At 39.8% G+C, this 18,451-nt stretch overlaps 1 protein-coding gene across 1 annotated transcript in view; it reads left to right on the plus strand.

Annotated features, from left to right (window-relative positions):
* The window catches only part of NPSR1 (neuropeptide S receptor 1), a 63,776-nt gene that overhangs the window by 38,340 nt on the left and 6,985 nt on the right, over positions 1-18,451 (plus strand). Inside the window, exons 3-6 of the mRNA XM_065051814.1 lie at positions 2,443-2,546; positions 2,899-2,992; positions 7,718-7,919; positions 17,762-17,838. Coding sequence (XP_064907886.1) covers positions 2,443-2,546; positions 2,899-2,992; positions 7,718-7,919; positions 17,762-17,838 — 477 coding nt within the window. The remainder of the gene's footprint in view (positions 1-2,442; positions 2,547-2,898; positions 2,993-7,717; positions 7,920-17,761; positions 17,839-18,451) is intronic.

Consider the following 18,451-nt stretch of genomic DNA (forward strand, 5'->3'; position numbering starts at 1 on the left):
CCCTCCGCCTGAGCACTGGCTGGAAGCTGAATGTCGTGAGGTGCATGAGGGACACCCCTGGAGGGCACCTTTGGGTTAAGCACCAACTGAAGCAAAGGCTCATTTCCCCTGTGGCTTCTCCATCACATGAGCCAGCAAAGTGGGGGCCATGGACAGGTTAAAAAATGTACTCCAGATGCAAACTAAAAAGCTGGTGTGGGTTACACTAGAAGTGTGTTTCTGGGCCTGCCCAAATTGCTTACACCCTGTAGGCAGCTCTGCACTCGGTGTACTAGAGACCACGAGGACACTGGCCCATCTCTCACCTGCAGGATGCACCTCCAAAGCAATCTCCTAATGCATTGGAAACAGATGGCAAAATGGTGTTGAGAAAAGAAAAATGAGGAGACAACCGAGGTGTGTTTCCTCCTTCTTCCCTTTTCTCTAGAAAGCACTAAGAATCGGAGAATAGTTTGGTTTGGAAGTGACCTTCAAAGTTCATCTAGTCCAATCCTCCTGCAATGAGTGGAAACATCTTCAACTAGATCACATTGCTCAGAGCCCCGTCCAGTCTGGCCTTGAATGTCTTCAGGGATGGGCCACCTACCACCTCTCTGGGCAACCTCAGATATGTAGGAGGGAGGGCAGCCCCTGCACCTTCCTCCTCTGGAGGGAAGCTGGATCCTGGTTTAGCATCTGCTTGGTGGATTCTCAAACCAACAAAAGCTGGAGGATACCCCGAGGTGAAGTTCTATTGATGTGTATTACTTTGAACTAATTAATATTTCATTACTGGAGAGACAATATGAATCAATAATTCAGGAGTAAGGAAAGGGGAAGAACTGTGTTTGAACCATTGTTGAAGGATGTGTTTCACTTTTTGCAACACTCAAACTCTCTGGTTTCTTCAAAGACCAACTTAATTATATACAGCTGCAATCTTTTCCATAAAGTCTTAAAGCCACTATAGTAATCAAAAGAACAGTCATCCTTTGTCCCTATCACTCTAATCAATGAACAACATTTAACACCGGGTTTCAAACCACGATTTTCTGTTGTTTTGTGCAGGTGTGAGAGCAGACAAGGCAGAAGTGCTGGTTGGAGGGGCCTTCTGGATGTCACCTCTGATCCAGCCTCCCTCTGGAGGGAGGGGAAGAGAGAAAAGAGAGAAAATGAGGCTGGGAAATACCAGGAGAGGAAAGAACAAACCATAATTAATTGAATGATAAAGTCATGAAGAGGGAGGCAATGTAGTTACATGCAATGACAATGATATTTCTGTCCTAATTTCATTTTGAACTGAGCCTTGAAGAAAAAGAGGAAATGAAGGATTACTGATACAGAAAAGATTTTCCTAGTTTTCCAGTGAAGCAAACCAAGTTGCTTCTTCTAAAGCATTAAGCTGAGATTTCAATTTCCAGCTAGGGGTATCTGGAATTTCTGTAATTTCAAAGGGTTTAGAAGAAACTAATTTTTCCAAACACATATGTGCTTGTTTGGAAATACTGGTACAAACTGTTTATTGCTAAAAAAAAAATAATTCTTTTGTCACAATAAATTTTACCAGTGACTTTTGAATGTATAAAATGGTGGTATCAAAACAAAACATTTTACCTCACCATTCTAAGTTCTTTAAATATGGATTGAAGATTTTTCTTTGTATTACTTGTTTTTGTCCTGACAAATCGCACAAAATGTTTTCCCAACCTGCCCTCTCCCTTTGTGGTAATCTGTGCAAGAGGAGCAACACGCTGTGTTACTTGAAGCAGCAGAACACTGGATTGACGCACGTTTTCTTTGATGGACAGCACTTAAAACATTTATCCTCTCCCACAGGGAGAGAACTTTTTTATTATCTTGGTTTTAAAGACAAAACTTAATATTGCCCATGCGTACAATAGCAATGTCAGCTCTTGCAGTTCCTTTGTAAAACTTGCATCACTATGAGCTCTCATTTGTTCAATAAGAAGCAGAATAAAGGCTGGACTATCTCCTCAGATTTTCTTAAAAAAAAAGATGGCCTGAGGTATATTTAGTTTGGTGAATGCAGACTACAGGAGAAGTACAGGCATAAGTAGGTTAACTTTAAGCTGACAGGGCAGGGTTAGTCATTAAATAATTAAGTTTGCAAATAAAATCCTGACAAAATTTCCACTAACTTCAGCAGCATTTGGATTTCACCCCAGGTGCTTTCGCAGGAGACGTATGTCTTTTTACAGTGAAATAAAAGACAAAAAAAGAACATTAAATAGTTAGAGGCTGGAATCAAGCCAACACACTTAGACACTAACCTACAGCTTCTTCAATGTTATATTTTATCCACACTTGACTGACAAGTCACGATGCGGCTGCCCTCAAGAGTGGGGGAGCTGGTACATCCCAAATGTCATACCTGCCTTTGTGGCTCACCTGCAGTCGTGTGTTTGCTTCTTTTAATGTTTCTTCAGTTAATTTCCTTTACAGATTCATTCACGGGACTCATAAACATAATGACGGATATAATTTGGCGCTACACTGGAGATTTCATGGCTCCTGATATCGTTTGCAGAGTCGTTCGCTATTTCCAGGTATAGAAACCTTGTCCTTCCCTGTATGCCCAAGCTCGCATGACTTTGTGTGTTCACAGTAATAAACCCTGACAAAAATGCTGTAAAGACATTTTCATGGAATCAGAAGTGATAAATGCAAAAAGTGTTCACTTAAAGCTGAAACACTTTTAATTAAAGCATATTAAATAGTTTTATTTCAAATTTTGTGGATGAGATAAAGGAAAATGGCCTGGGTGAAAACACAGGTTGTTTTATCTTTTTTTCCTTTTTTTCAGTAATTTTTTTCAAATATTCTTAGTTCAGTCTTCTCAATGACATTATTTTCTACAATAAATGTGTCTCAGTTGCTGCCATATACTTTCTGCCACAGGTGGTCCTTCTGTATGCCTCAACTTATGTCCTTGTGTCACTAAGTATAGACCGGTATCATGCCATAGTTTACCCAATGAAGTTCTTGCAAGGAGGTAGGAGAATTTCTGTACCTTGCTATTGCTATGGTTATTATTGCATAGTTTTTTAGTTTCAAAATTCTTAACCTTGTTGCCATGAATTATTCATTCCTGCTGCAGCAACATTTGGATTCCATTACAGTTTTCCAAATGGCAACGAATCTGTGGTTTCAAGATTTATTAAGCTGCACTTAGCCCTCAGCAGTTTTTATAAGTGTTGTGTTAGCAAAGAATGAAATGACATTTTTAAAAGTATAGAGGTTTTCATTATCTTCCAGCATTTTGAGAAGGTTATTATGGGCAAAAACTATCCCTCATACAACTGTATTGATTCTAGGAGCCACAACAGCTGTATTGTCTGTTTGTTCACACTAAAAAATAATTTGGATAGAGTGCAGTTCATAGGATAGTTTGGTAAGAGAACTTCAAAAGCTATAGCATATAAGTTTGGGTATCTATTGTTTCTTAAAATTTCTTCTATTTGTTATTTTTACAGCACTCAAACAGATCCTGGCTGCTTAGCAGTACAATTTAAAGAACATGATTTCTTTCCTACAGAGCCTAAAGTGGGACATTAAGTATGTTACACTGAGTGAATAAACAGAAATAGCAGGTGGGGAGAAAGGAGAACAGTTACAGGAACCATGAGGTCTGGAAGATGTGCTTTAATCAGACACAAATATCTTTCTTGTTTTGGCATAATGATGGCTTTTGAGAGTCTGCTCTATTCAGGGGATCGGATTAATGGTCCCTTCTGGCCTTAAAAACCTATGAATCAATCACAGCCCAGGCCGTGGTGCAGCTTTGGCAGATGTTAAGATTTGAAAACTTCAAATATTTGTGTGAAATTTAGCCTGATACTTCCCAGCATGCAGACCAACTTTTTCAGGGTGGGGAGATTGATATCAAGGTTTTCTCTGTGGGCTTTGGGAGGCTTGGCACACTCCTGCAGCCAACATTATGCCAGCCTGGGGAGGGCTCATAAACCACCTGAAGCACTGACTGACAGCTGAGGGGAGCGAGCTGTGAGACAGGGTCCCTAACAATTCATCTTCCTACGTGGTTCAGGAAAAGCAGAACTTGTTAAATTACCACCTGGGTTTGCAAAGCATTTGGTGGCTAATTTTTGCAAACCACTTTGAAGTTGAAAAAAACCCCTACCAAACCACCTTAAATCTTTATAAAAGCCCTTTTTAAAAAACTCAGTGCCATTTCATATACTTAAACAACTAAGTTTTTTCTTTTCTGGAGGAATGCAGACATTGCACCCAGCTGAGGGGCAGCAGAGCCATCAGCTGGGTGCAGCTCTGGGAGGGAAACAGGCCATGAGTAGAGATAATGCTGGCAAAGCTCACCTGTCTCTGGCAAGGGCTGGCTGCACACTGATGGACAAGCAAAGACCACATTCAGAGGCAAAAAAAAAAAAAAAAAAGCAGCAGCTGTCAATTCAAAAGAACTATCTAGAGAGGTATATTTACCATAGCAACTTCCTGGAATATACATAAATATTCACCCTTTGCACCCAGCTATGCTTAGGGGAGATGTTGTGTCAGGTGCTTTTGAAATGCCCTCTTAGCTATTCTGCAGACAGGGAACAAAGATTTACAAAACTTTGTCATTGGTGATGACACAGAGAAACCTAAGAAAGAGTTCTGCGCCAACCTTGTGACAATTTCTTTGTAGAATCCTTCAATCGAGAAACAAAAGAGTTGTTTCTCCTTACCAATTTTCAAAGTTATGTTTCCAAGTAGCCTTGAAATATCATTTTAGAAAAAAAAAAAAATCAAACATTTTGCTTTGAAAATGTCAAAAAAAAATTTTTTCTTTTTAAAATTGCTTCAAGTCCGGTTAAAAAGCATTTGTAATGAACTGCACGTTGCAAGAAAACAAATGCCAACAGTTAAATATTATGTACATACTTTTCAAATACATAAATTACCACAGAAAGTGCAGGATGTGGAAGAATTGTACATTCTAATCCTAACACGTCTACTGTATGAGGCACTTAATGCAATAACTAAAGGGGCCATTTAAGAATAAATCGTAAAATAAAGATTGAAAAGAAACCAAGAAGTTATATCAGAAGATATTTTATAAACTTTTCACTATATTGAAAAGGTATATGCAAGCTGTATACAAACTAGAGATCTAGCAACAATAGAACTGCTTCAGTAAAAGACAAATCCCAAATAGGTGTAAACTGCCCCTTGCAAGGCTTTAGCCTGAAGATGACACTAAGGTACATCAGATCAATGTGGCTCTGGAACAGGTCTCTCTCTCTCTCCAGATTTAAAATCCAATTTTAAAATGGCAATGGCTTTATAAAAGGATTGCACAGCATTGCCATTCTCAGTAGCGAAGAGCAAAGCTCCTCCCAAGAGGTGCCTCCCTGCCACATGTTGCTGGGAGGAGACAGATGTGCACAAAACTGCTGCCACAGTGCACAGATGGCAGAATCCAAGTGAAGGGGACGGTGACATGAAAACGTCTTTTAGGTGAGTCAGTGCCAGAGCTCACAACTGAGACTCCCACACCAACCCTGGGTGTTAGTCTTGATCATCTCGGTATGAAAAACTCTCAGTTTAAAGAGCAATATTGTTTTTAAAGGCAAATACTGAGATAATTGATACAGTTCTAGCTATATGATTTGCTGGCATTTAGAGCATATTAGAGTATTTACAAACAAACAAACAACATTAAAAAAACTGCTTATGAGGCAGCCAATTAATATTATTCTCATAAAACAAAAGTCTACTTACCTAGATACTATCAGTGCCCCGTAAAACTCTTTTAGCTAGCAAGACCATATTATAGCAAACACGAGGGACATTTAAAAACAAGAATAAACTAACATTGCAGCTACTGTTTTATAAAAAACAAAGATAAAATAACACTCTTGCCCAACCCAAATTTCCTACTTCTCTTCAAATCAAGGGTGTTGCTACACAGTGCAAAACATAAAGTATATTATCCAAGTATGATCTTTTCCCCTTAGAAACAGACATGTGGGCCTGACTGAGGCTTGCATGTATGTTGTTTAAGAAGTGAGCTCACAATCTAAAAGCCCTTTCTGTCAGGAAATATTTTATGAAACTTACTTTTAATATCCCTTTTGCTAAGTTTATTCTGTTATGCTTTGGGAAACTTTATGGTTCTCTCCTGCCTGTGCAATATTTATAGACTTAATCTAACTCTCTCACGTCAATGTCATCACAGTTCCCTTAAGCCCTAGATTAGCAAGACTGTATTTTGTTGAACGTGGGTAGCATTTAAAAATGAGCAGGATAAGTGAATATTTGCAACTGATGTTTTATAAAGCATAAAATTGCTTTTTGAATGTTTCTCCCACACACTTTCATATTGCTCTTAGAGCTTCAAGGAAGAAAGACATTCTTCTTGATATGCATAATTTAAAGTGATTTTCTGTTTTACACACAACCTCGGGTATTTTGTAGGACAATAAAATATTTCAACACCAAAGCTTCACAGATCAAAAAATCTGCCCCCATCTGTTCCTCTCACAATCTGACTCAGGAGGAATAACTGCTGCTGAGAATCACTGGTACTTCACAGATCAGCCTTTTTTCCCCAAACTTCTCAGCTAGAGATACAGAGATTTTAGTCAGAAGATGCAGAGTTGTGAAAATGAATGTCTTGGGACTGTTTGCTCCAACCCATTGATTTTTACAAAATTCCATGTGCCCCATCAGACATCATTTGGTTTCCTACTAGATTTCCCCACTTGGCAGCAGAGGAGGCCAGAAGTCAAGGGGAATCAGTAGCCTAAACCTGCCCAGTGTTTCAGGCTTCTTCAGTTCCTGATATTCACCATGAGATCCAGCAGGATCTTCTAGTTGATGTTTGTTGTGGCAGATAAAATAGGGCTGAGCACTTGAGCACCATCCCACTATCATCTGCCCTGTCTCAAGGTTAGTGGTCCAACCTTAGCACTGCTTGGGCATGTTCCCATCATCAGGCGCTGGATTTGATCGCTGTAACACTACAGGGAACTGCAGGAGATGCCCGAGCTCTCCAGGACCACATTTCATTGAGGCAGTTGAGTTGTGGCTGGAGTTAAAGGGAGACATCTGTGCAATTCCATTCCAATCTTGAACAGAGGCACTTTCTCTTTCCTGATAGGATGTGTTTTGCAAGCTTTCTCACAACAAGATGCATAAAGTTGTTTAATTACCATCACAAGGAGGACATTTTCCCCCTCCAGTACATCCAGTACACTCCAACCTAGTTTATGCTTTAATTAACCCTTTCTGGTCACAGCCTGCCAAAGAACAGAGGCTCCATCTTCTTTTCTGTCTCTGTGTCTTCCTGCTGATAGGCACTTCGCTGTGTGAGGATAAGAGTATGCAGCAGGGTAGGCCTGTGGTCTCTTGCATTTGTTCAAGATGTTTTGTTGGTGGCAGAGAGGAACCTTTCACATCTCATGTTTCTGACTTGCTGACCCTGACAAGTGCCTTTCTCATGGTGTTTCAGATTCATTGGACCCTTAGCATCTTTAAATAGAACATTTAAAACACAAGCCCATAACAACATGAGTTTTTATCATAAGAAAGAGATTAAACCTTCTCCCCTGCAGTCTTTTCAGCACGAAGCAGCTGCACACCAAAATTCCCTTTCTTCACCCAATTTCCTCCTCCTCCCTGCCTTTCTGTCAGTACTGCTACAAGTGGCCAGTTGCACCAGCACCCCCATTAATACCCTCTGTTTGACTCTGTTGCACAGAAAGACAGGCAAAAGTTCTTATTGGAGTGGCCTGGAGCCTCTCTTTCCTGTTTTCCATACCGACTCTGATTATTTTTGGGAAACGGCAGCTCTCCAACGGGGAAGTGCAGTGCTGGGCTCTATGGCCTGATGACTCCTACTGGATACCCTACATGACAGTGGTGGCTTTCCTGGTGTACTTCATTCCTCTGATCATTATCAGGTAAGCCTTAACCGTAGCCAGCAAGCATGTGGTGAAAGCTGTCAAGTGTGCAATCAGCTTAATGTTTTAATTTCTACTCATTCATTACAATTTCATTTCCACACCTGCCTTATTGATACTTCAGTTTCTATCACATAATGCACGGGTCGCTGTACTTGCCCTGGATGTTCTCCATGCAGTATTAATAGCTAGGAACATTTTTTTTTTCTGAAAAAAAGGACTGGATCTCTAAGTTTACCCACTTATCTCCACAGATTCAGGCTTGAAATGTATCCTTATAAATCCAGTAAGGATGTCTAACTATTAAGAAAAAACATAGTTTTGATAAAAGAAGAGGAAAGCACTCTTAATGGTAATTAAACTGAAATTAACTTAAAGTGCTCTCAAGCTTCATAGTACTAGAAGACTATTTCTTCACCAGAATCAGAAAAAAATCTCCAAGTGTTTGAAGCTGTCAACCACTCCTAAAATATGAACAGATAAAATTCTTCCCGTTTTGTGGGAAACCTGACCTGCAAATATTTGAGACTGATTTGCCTGGAATCACAAAGATGATCTTCAGCTGCATCTACTTTTAAACTGAGGTCAACCAATATCCCAGACTAATTTTATCGCCTTCTCTGGGGTGCAGCCATTAGTCACTGTTAAATAAAAGTTATCTAGCTGTGAGGAGCTAACAATGCAAAGGAGCAGACAAAAACTGATGCGGAAGAGGTGTGAGGGTTCTTAACTGCCTTGAAAGGCTGCTGGTGTCAGTAACTTGCTCTCCGAGCTCAGATGTATTATTTTCCTTTCTTTCCCTATTATTCTCTTTCAGTAGCATAGTTACAATAGGATTTATTGATGTCCATCTCTTCTTATTTGCAAAGAAGACTTGCTGGGACGCAATTTTTCTCAATAATTGGATGACATGCTATTTAAGCTGTGAGAGAGGAGGTATGTTTTCACGTCCTTTGGACATCTCTCTTGGCCCATCCAGCAGGTGATGAGCCATAAGTCTCCGTTAGCTTCCTGCTCCTTAGTAGCCCAGGTGAGAGCTCATTGAGAAGGCTGATCTTTTCTAGATGATGATAGGACTGGCTACATAAGCTAAATGATAAAGACCATGTCATGGCTTTAGTTCCTTTCCAGCTGAGTTCTGCAATGAACTTTTTTACTGTTTAATCAAAGAGATTAAGTTCTGCAGCTTCTAATGGGAACAAGTTTATCTCTGATAGAACCAAAAACACAGGCGCAAAGAAACCGTGGTGCTTGAACTCATCTAGCTGACTTTTTTATATGAATTCAACATTGACCAGTGTTCCTCCCTGAAGAGAAGGGAAAGCTTTTATGCTTTACTCATAATGCATCAGTTTGCTAAACCTTCTATTTTTGTACCAGATTGCACAGATATAACAAACAAAATCATGAAATGTTCTCCTTAAAGAAATGACATGATAGAAATAGAGAAAAACTACTCCCAGGTTGTCCAATTGTTCTGCCTTCATGGAGAGGATTATTTCTCTTTGTATGTTTTCCTGTATCTCAAAACCAGCCTAGTTTTAAATAAGCCAGAAAAAAATTCTTGGGAATACGCGAACAAAGATGTGGCTAGATCTGCAGCCCAGCACTAGCAGCAAAGAAGAATAAACACACACAGAAGAAACAAAAAGTAATTTAACTGTGCAAAAGAAATTACACTAGAAAACTTTGAAGCTGGATGTTACTATGAGAGAAGTTCTGTTATGAATTTTCTCAAGTAGCTAGTAATCAGGAAATTGTAGCCAACATCTTAAGTGTTTTAGGAAAAAGGGCCATAGCCTGTCCACTTAGCAGTCATTCCACAGGTGTGTGAAACATCTTCATGCTCAAACTTACAGATTCTCAGGCTTTCTATTACAGATCTGACACTGCTTTCTACGTGGCCTATATACTTGCTTGGCAGGAAAAGGCAAGGTACATAGCACGAAATTTTTCAAAGCTGCTGGCATTATGCTCCCCTGCTCCCTGCCAAAGGAAGATATTCAAACCAGATCAGCTCTGAGACTGGCTTTACAGTAAATCCCCAGAAGCAAGAAGGTGATGGAAACACAAGGGAAAGGGAAAGGCAGTGAAACTGGCATTTCATGAGATTGCCCTGACAGCTGAGACATGAATTAAGCATCCTACATTTTTTTGTGGCTTTAACCTTAAGTGACTTTCACACAAGAAGTTTATGGCAGGACAGGAACTTGAAACACTGGCCTTGGAGCCATGGGATAGAGCGGTGCCCATTGCCTGCCCAAACACGTTCCCGGTTTCAGTGTGCACTAACACAAATGCTCCCATGTCCTTGTCAGCTGAAATCAAATTCTTGACATATCCTAAGTGGTACCAGGCACTGGGAGGAGGGAAGGGAAATGAGCCAGGGAAAGACTTTTTTTGTGCCCATTTATTTCTAGTTGTCAGTGAAACTGTTTTCCTCAGAATAGAGAAGATTGTCTGAAACCACATAAAAAGAGGATTACCATCAGAGCAAGGTCAGCAGAGACGTTATGAACAAATGCCACGCAGTTTAGAAAGAACTGGCTATTTTTTTTAGAACGTTTTTCAAGTTTCAAGTGTACAACTGAAGGTTTGAACTTCCCAGCTGATGCATCTGTAAAACATCTGTCAACGTAGCCTCGAGGAGTGACTTCTATTTCTTTAAAATTTCTTGGCAGTCCAGGAGTTTGAAGCTAATCCACCTAATGTGCCTTCAGCAGATAAATACTCTGGTAGGCAGTTTGCAGCTAAAGAATAGCAGGAATAGCTGTTAGTGTCTGCAGGCACTTGATTTCTCTGCAAAAGTTTTGTTCCACTGAATACTTTCAGACTGATGGCAGGTTTGATGACAAACAAGATGCTGTTTCAGAAGGGTGAGGGAGAGAGATCACATACAATGTGACTGTGTGTTACTCTGTCAAAAGATTAATTATAAAAATGAGAGGTGTTATTTAGTAAATGAGGGAAGGCATTTTTGTGACTTTTTATATTTAATGGCCTTCCACTGCAGATGCTATTAAAGAAAGGCCATAACATATCAAAGGAAAGACAATCCATAAATGTGTGACCAAAAAGTCAGAGATTAGTATCTAAGAAGCTGGAAATATGGATAAACAAGAAGTCAAGGCACATGCCACACTTGCTGAGGAACTGAGGCAGGATGCACATGAAGAAAGAATAAGACCTTTTCTATAATAATTCATTTTGCTTGTGCATCTACTTTATTTTCTCTGCTGACACACTCTGATTCAGCTGCATGGCATGTGCCTGACACAATGTGGGACACTGGCTGGCAGAGTTAATTCTTAATTAGTTCTGCTGCCTGAATCTGCTGAAAACCTAACCTCTAGAGCAAAGCAGTTCACTGATGACAGCACTTTTTCTGGCACAGTTATTCCGAAGTGCATACAAAGGATAAAATTTTACTTTTCAGGTGCAGGACTTAATTCCCCACTAGATATCCTGCTTTGGCTGAGCGGTTTCCACTTGCTATAGTCCAGGTTCCATCGCCTTTTAAAGCTTTTCTCATCCATCCCTCAGCTCTCTCGGCAGAGCTGATTTCCCATGTTCCTGACACAGCCCTCAACTAGCTCACAGACTTTGTGTTATTCATAACACCGCAGCCTGTGGAATGAATTATTTATCTGATAACCTTATGCTCAGTCTGGAAAACCCTTCCACTCATGTGTGAGCAAACCCTGTAGATTTCAAGCCAAAGCACAAACAAGAAGAAAATGTCTTTATATATATGTATATATATATATATATACATATATATAAAGGCAATCTGTGAACAAAACTGCAAGAGCCCTGAAAGATTTAAACACCTGGGAGGTCTGTTCCCATAACTTCTTCACAACTGGAGAATCAGCAATCAGTTATCAAATAGCTTCTTGTGTTTTTATGGCAAGTCTTTTTTCTGATTGTAATACAAATGAACAAGATCTGAATAATGAAAGGAGAATGAAGAGCTGTGATTAGATGTTTAACCCAAGTGTGTAGTTATCTTTGAGAGCTGAGAAAAGGGGAGAATATTTGTTCTTTTAATAGAAAAGCTTCACTTCTCCCCACTATCTCAGTGTTGGTCAGGGGGAGCCACAGATCCTGCTTCAGGTTCTTCTTTACAGTGACAAAAAATGTGGCCTGTTCTTTCCTCTTATTTAGACTAATCTATCACTTTTTCTGCTGTTGATATTGTCATCCTACCAAACCCCATTAAAATCAGAAAAATTAATTAGGCAATCTGCAGTAATTAGTTCTCTCCTGTTCTGAGACAAGTATCATGATCTGTAACCAAAGCCATTTCTCCTAAACCAAGATATGCCAAGCAAATCTCAAATGGTATCTGTGATAGCTGACCATCTCTGGGGAATGGCTGAACTGAGGTTAAATATGGGTCAAATTAGGATTACAGACTTCTTTCCTGTAAATATTTGCACCTAGGTCCCTCAGGTCCTGTGATGGGTAGGCAGGAGAGCGACTGGGTTTCTGTTCTGTATCACCATGCTGTGCCAAACCATAATTATATTCTGGCACTTGGGTATCCAGAAACTCAGACTCTTTTTAGCTGTTATTTATGATTGGCAAATACGTTTGCTATATTTTAACCTGATAAATGTAATACATTTATATTTCTCTAATTCCAAATTCAGGTTTAAAAAATGGCAAAAGTTCTTCTTGAAGTACAGAGGAAAAAAGATCCATCTGCTGTTTAAAATCAAAACTCCAAAGAGAACATTTGCTTTAGAGCAGCAGAAAAATAATTAGAAGAGGAAAAACAGAACTACTTAAAAGGAAAAATATGGAACTAAAACCAAGGCATTGCAATTAAATTAAAAAAATAGATTAAATAAAAAGTATTTGTCTGAATTAGATCAAACAAAGGGAAGGCAAATACCATTAATAAAAATAACAAAGGTAATTTTTGAGCTTAATTCAGCGAGCACAATCATTTTTCCCTGCAATTTTCATTTCTAAATAAAAAAAAATTAGATCTGGAACGTATGTTCTAATATCTCTGCCTGTCTGTTCTCACTTACCCATTACACATGCCTACAATGATTTGTTCAGATGAAGTTACATATACCTTTTGTCTTTGGATAAATAGTACTGTAAATTAGCTACCATAAAACATAATGCAGCTTCACCACTTTACACAAATAAAGTACAAGGAACAATAGGCAATGCTGGATGATAAATACAAGCAATTAGCAGGGAGCTTAGGTGTACTTTTTGCCATGCTAAAGACTCATACTACTGGTAAACACTGAGGCTGGGTGGGACGATATCATAATGTACTAATTTATTTTTTGAAAAATCTGTGTTTAAAGAGTAGGCAGATCAATAACTCTTTACGTTTGTTAACATCAATACATGGCTTTACCAGAAGACATTTTATTTTACAAAACAAAAGTGATTTATGAATTAAAGATGGAGTGGGACTATTCACAGTAACATTTGTATGACTAACCACAAGTTATTTACTTTGACAAAGAATGCTGTAATTATCAATGAGGTCATATTAAACAACACCATTAACTGATAACATGCTACAATGAACATGCGTCTTAGTCATTCAGAATTTGGATGAAGTTAAATTGCTTTTAGAGATGCTATGAATTTAATTTGCTGAAATACATTCATAGTCTGAACCATATTCTTGTACTTTCCTGCCACATCCCTAGATATGCATCTTATCAGGGCTAGAAAAATCACTGCATTTTCAGATCAACAGCATGTGCTTTTTATCCTGTGGTCTTCGCAGCCTGAGCAGTTTCTTCTCAAAAAAGGTCTGAATTATTTTTCCATCTAGGTTTGACTACTTCACCTAACCTCTTTCCTCTCTTTCTTTAGTCCATCACCTGGAAATAATGGGCCACAACAACCTGTATAACATTATAACATCATGGTATGCATTAAAATAACTACAGCACATATTTACACAGCCCCTGAGTATCCCCAGTGAGGGTTGACAGCCCATTGCGCTATGCATTTACAAACACAAAGAAACCTGGAAACATCTGGGCTTAATGAACTATACATCATATTTCCTGGTGCCTTTAGAGGAGATAAAAGCAAGCAGCATGCAGGCATGCTATGTGTATTGGAATATGAGGTTTGTGGCAACAACAGGCTTGCTATGCACATGTGTACAGTTTGCTTTTACATCTTGGCAGTGAAGACTGAGCAGCCTGATGTCAAGAGGATGGAAACAGAGATGATGATACAGTCAGAATGGTGCAAACCATTGCCGAACACCCTCCTGTCCAGCCAAATACCAATTGTCATCTGTCCCTTGCTACTCTTGGTTCATCATCCCCTTCATTTTCCATCAAGTGGGAATCTCTTCCCACCCTTTGAGATGTCACCAACTGCCATGTCCTCCCCCAGCCACCTTTTACAGGAAGAAAGAAGCTACAAATGCATTCTGAAAAAAAAAATCTGCTTTTCCCTTGTAAGAAAAATGCAGTTTCTGTTCCAAAAATACTCTCTTTTTATAATGGCTTAAAACATACACACACACAGATGCCTCTCATGACTTTAAGCTTTGGGTGACACATTTCTGGAAACTCCAGTTTTTAGCTTCATGCCAGTATAGTTGGGGGGAAAAGGAAAAATTAAACACTAATAAGATCTGGAGTTCCAGAGAGTGATACATAAAGGCATAATTGTGATTGGCAAAACAGTTGCTGGGAAGTGTACCTGGCATGACAAGTGGCTCCTCTTGCCTGACCACCCACCCAGAGCAGCTTTATGCCAACTCTGGTCCCCTCCCAATAAGGAAGGCTCCAGTAGATCCAGATATAGAGAAAAGGAGGATTGTTGAACAAATGCAAAAACATCAGGACAATCCATTATGTTGGCAGCACTTTAGAAGCCACTGGATTAAACCAGGAATTAAACTTTCCCCTGGACTTCTAAAAATTAAGGATTCAAAAGGAACAGCATGAAATCTCATATGTAAAATGTCAAGTGCATTCCTGGGTCTGACTTCACCTCCCTCAGCTGGTGCACAAAGAAGACAGAGCTATAACTGCACCCAGGGAAAGGGATGCTCCTACCAGACTTTGCAGACAGGAAGGCAGGGTTTCTGGGGTCACACAGAAAGCAAGTGAGGAGCCCAACTTCATAATTCATCCTTGGGGCAGCTGGCTGGAAGTAGGGAGTCTGAGTAGTTTGACTATGGAGTTAAGCTCCTTAGAGCTGATGCTCAGGCAATATTGAATGTGTCCTGCTGGACACAGGCAGGTCGGCATCAGAGGGGATATTGTTTAAACTGCAAACAAAAAGGTCAGGCTAGAGCTAGCAGGCTAGGGAAAAAAAAGAAAAAAAAAGAAAAAATTGAAACAGGACTTTCAGGAGCTGAATGGAAATTTTCTTGACAACAATTATCATTATAATACATTCTTATTCACTAGAATAATCAAAGGAAAAATGATACATCCATTTTCCATCATTGTCTGTAAAAAATACAAAGAAACTCTCAAGTGCACCAGCTGATAAATAAACAGGCTCTTGAAAAGCCAGGAGATAAAAGGAAAACGTTCAAGTCAGCTGGGAGCCATGCTGGACTTTTGAAGAGATTAAGGAGGGCAAGATGGAATCCATGGCAGATGCATTCAGAACACTCACTGGGCAAGTACGTTACTGCTCCTCTGCACAGACCAGACTGCACATTGAATTTCCAGTTCTCACCTATCGAACCTGGAAACCAGATGGCTCAAACTTCCACACAAAGGAAACCTCCAAGACACACAAATACTACCTTTGCAAGTGTGTCTAGGAATTTAGGGTGCTGTAGGAAAGGCTCATATATCAGTCTGAAAGCTCTCGTAAGAATAATATCTTTTCTGATAATAAAGCTAAACTACATGATAGTAAGACACATTTTTATCTCTAGAAAATACTCTGAAATAATCTCCCTAGTTGCACCTTTTTCAAGGGTCATCACTAAAGTTTATGTCAACTAATGGTCAGGCTGCTGCAGGCCCCCTGTAACACTACAGTGTATTGCAAAGAACGCACGATGACTTCTATTACAATGCTTGGTTTTTACATCAGGAAAACATGGCAACCCGACTGCATTAGCTAAAATATTTTTAAATTGTTTTTGTCTTCCTCAGCAGACTAAAAAGGAAAACACCAGTCAAAAGTATGTTGTTGCTTAGTGATTTTAGCTGCACGTTATGCATGCTTGCAGGACAAAAGGCAGATAGAGCAAGGCCTCGTTATTTTTTGATGTAAATTGCTGAAAAAGTAACATCCTTATCCAGGATGTGGGTTCAAACAGCTCTTCAGCTTGAAGGAATTATTTTTGCCTATTCTATATTAAATAAATAGAATTCCAGATTTGTTATCACCTAGGAAAACATCATAACTATCCAAGGTCATTGTGCATTAACACACTTTTCAGCTTTCTCATTAAAAGCATATGTATATTGCCCTCTAAACATGCAAATTGTGCTGGATCTAGTTTTGAAATATCTAACTCTTCCTGTCTACCCTGACGCTTCCATCCTCCTCAATTTCCATCTCAGGACCTTCATGTCTGAAAGGCAGTACCATAGTATTTAACTGCATTTCTCATGGATCCTGTCCCTATCACATTCCCCAGGGTACCATTTTATTTGTCAGCTTCATACTCACAAAGTAGAATCATAGAATCATTTTGGTTGGAAGAGACTCTCAGGAACATTGAGTCCAACCATAACCTAACTCTAGCACTAAACCATTTCCGTAAGAACCTTGTTTAAACATCTTTTAAACACCTCCAGGGATGGTGATTCTACCACCTCCCTGGGCATCCTGTTCCCATGCCTGACAACCCTTTCCATGAAGAATTTTCTCCTACTACCCAATCTAAACCTCCCCTGGTACAACTTGAGGCCATTTCCTCTCGTCCTATCACTTGCTACTTGGGAGAAGAGACCAACACCCTCCATGCTACAACTTCCTTTCAGGTAGTTGTAGACAGCCATAAGGTCTCCCCTCAGCCTCCTTTTCTCCAGGCTAAACAGCCCCGGTTCCCTCAGCTGCTCCTCATCAGACTTGTGCTCCATTTTATGGAGCCCTCACCAGCTTCATCGACCTCCTCTGCACTCTCTCCAGCACCTCAATGTCCTTCTTCTGATGAGGGGCCCATAACTGAACACAGTATTCAAGGTGGGGCCTCAACAATGCTGAGTACAGGGGCACAATCACTTCAATAGTCCTGCTGGCCACAATATTCCTGATACAAGCCAGGATGCTGTTGGCCTTTTTGGCCACCTGAACACACTGTTGGCTCATATTCAGCCGGCTGTCAATCAACGTCCGCAGATCCTTTTCTGCCAGCCAGATTTCCAGCCATTCTTCCCCGAGCCTGTAGCACTGTCTGTGGTTAACACCAAAGTAACACCAAAACACCAAGTAACACCAAAACAGAAATATACACGCAGCAAAAACAGGTCACTCCCTTTGCTTCCCCGATTTCAGGGCTAGTGTCCTGGGACTGGTACTCATGCAAATTTCACCTTGGCTAGCTCAAAATCCCCAATGAGCTCTTGCCTATGAGATCTTGGGCATATCATCGCATTCCTCTGTGCCTCCAATTTGACATCTGCAAAGCCAGGATGACACTCATTTCCACAGTGAAAACTCTCCATATCTGCTTCTGAAAAGTATCATAGGAGAGTCATATTTTATTATTGTTGTTATCGTCATTATTGTTATTATTCTTACGCGGTCCCATGGCCTCTATGAGCTCCTCACACACAAACGTGTTCACAGAGCATGAATGACTGGCACGTCAGTTGAATTTGCCCTGCCTCATAATACCGATGACTCTTTCCCTTCTGTAGCGTCATATACTCAATCGTGATTCGAACCATCTGGATGAAGAGCAAAGCTCAGGCTGTCATCATATCCAGCTGCCCTGGTGAGTGTCAGCACACATATCTCCAATCTCATTATTCAAATCTGGCAGGTCACCCCAAATGCTGGACATGCAGTATTGCATTGGGCTTCTATCATTGTGGTGGAAATGGGGTTTCTTTAATTGTTCATTCATAACTCTTTTCTACATTATTTACCTTCTTTCCTTTGACACTAAGTCGCTTTTAGAGAAAGGATGGAAAACATCTGTGAGAAAATAATTTAAAAGTAAAAAATCCTTGTTCTAGAAATCAGAATCCCTATTCCTAGAAATTTGCCCATTTCCGGAATAATTTTTTCTAGCATATACTTCAAAAACACTTTTGCTGTACTTTCACATGCCCTTGCACATCTGGATTTTGGTCAAGCTCAGAAATTCCTGGCTACAGAAATCCATAAAATGAGCTAAGATTTCCACCATAATATTTCCACCATAAATATTTTTGGACTGTTCTGAGCTACTTTGGCAAAGAGCACAAATCGTTTCAGTATCTTCACTTGTCAGCTGCCTTTGCTATTAGTTACGAAGAAAAGTATGTTCATTTATGCTAATATGTTTTACAACACAACTGTAAGAGCACACAACCAGTTAGTGCAGCCAAGTGGTGAGTGGAAAC

Source organism: Columba livia, chromosome 2, assembly GCF_036013475.1.
Source record: "Columba livia isolate bColLiv1 breed racing homer chromosome 2, bColLiv1.pat.W.v2, whole genome shotgun sequence".
In the NCBI taxonomy this organism is placed as follows: domain Eukaryota; kingdom Metazoa; phylum Chordata; class Aves; order Columbiformes; family Columbidae; genus Columba; species Columba livia.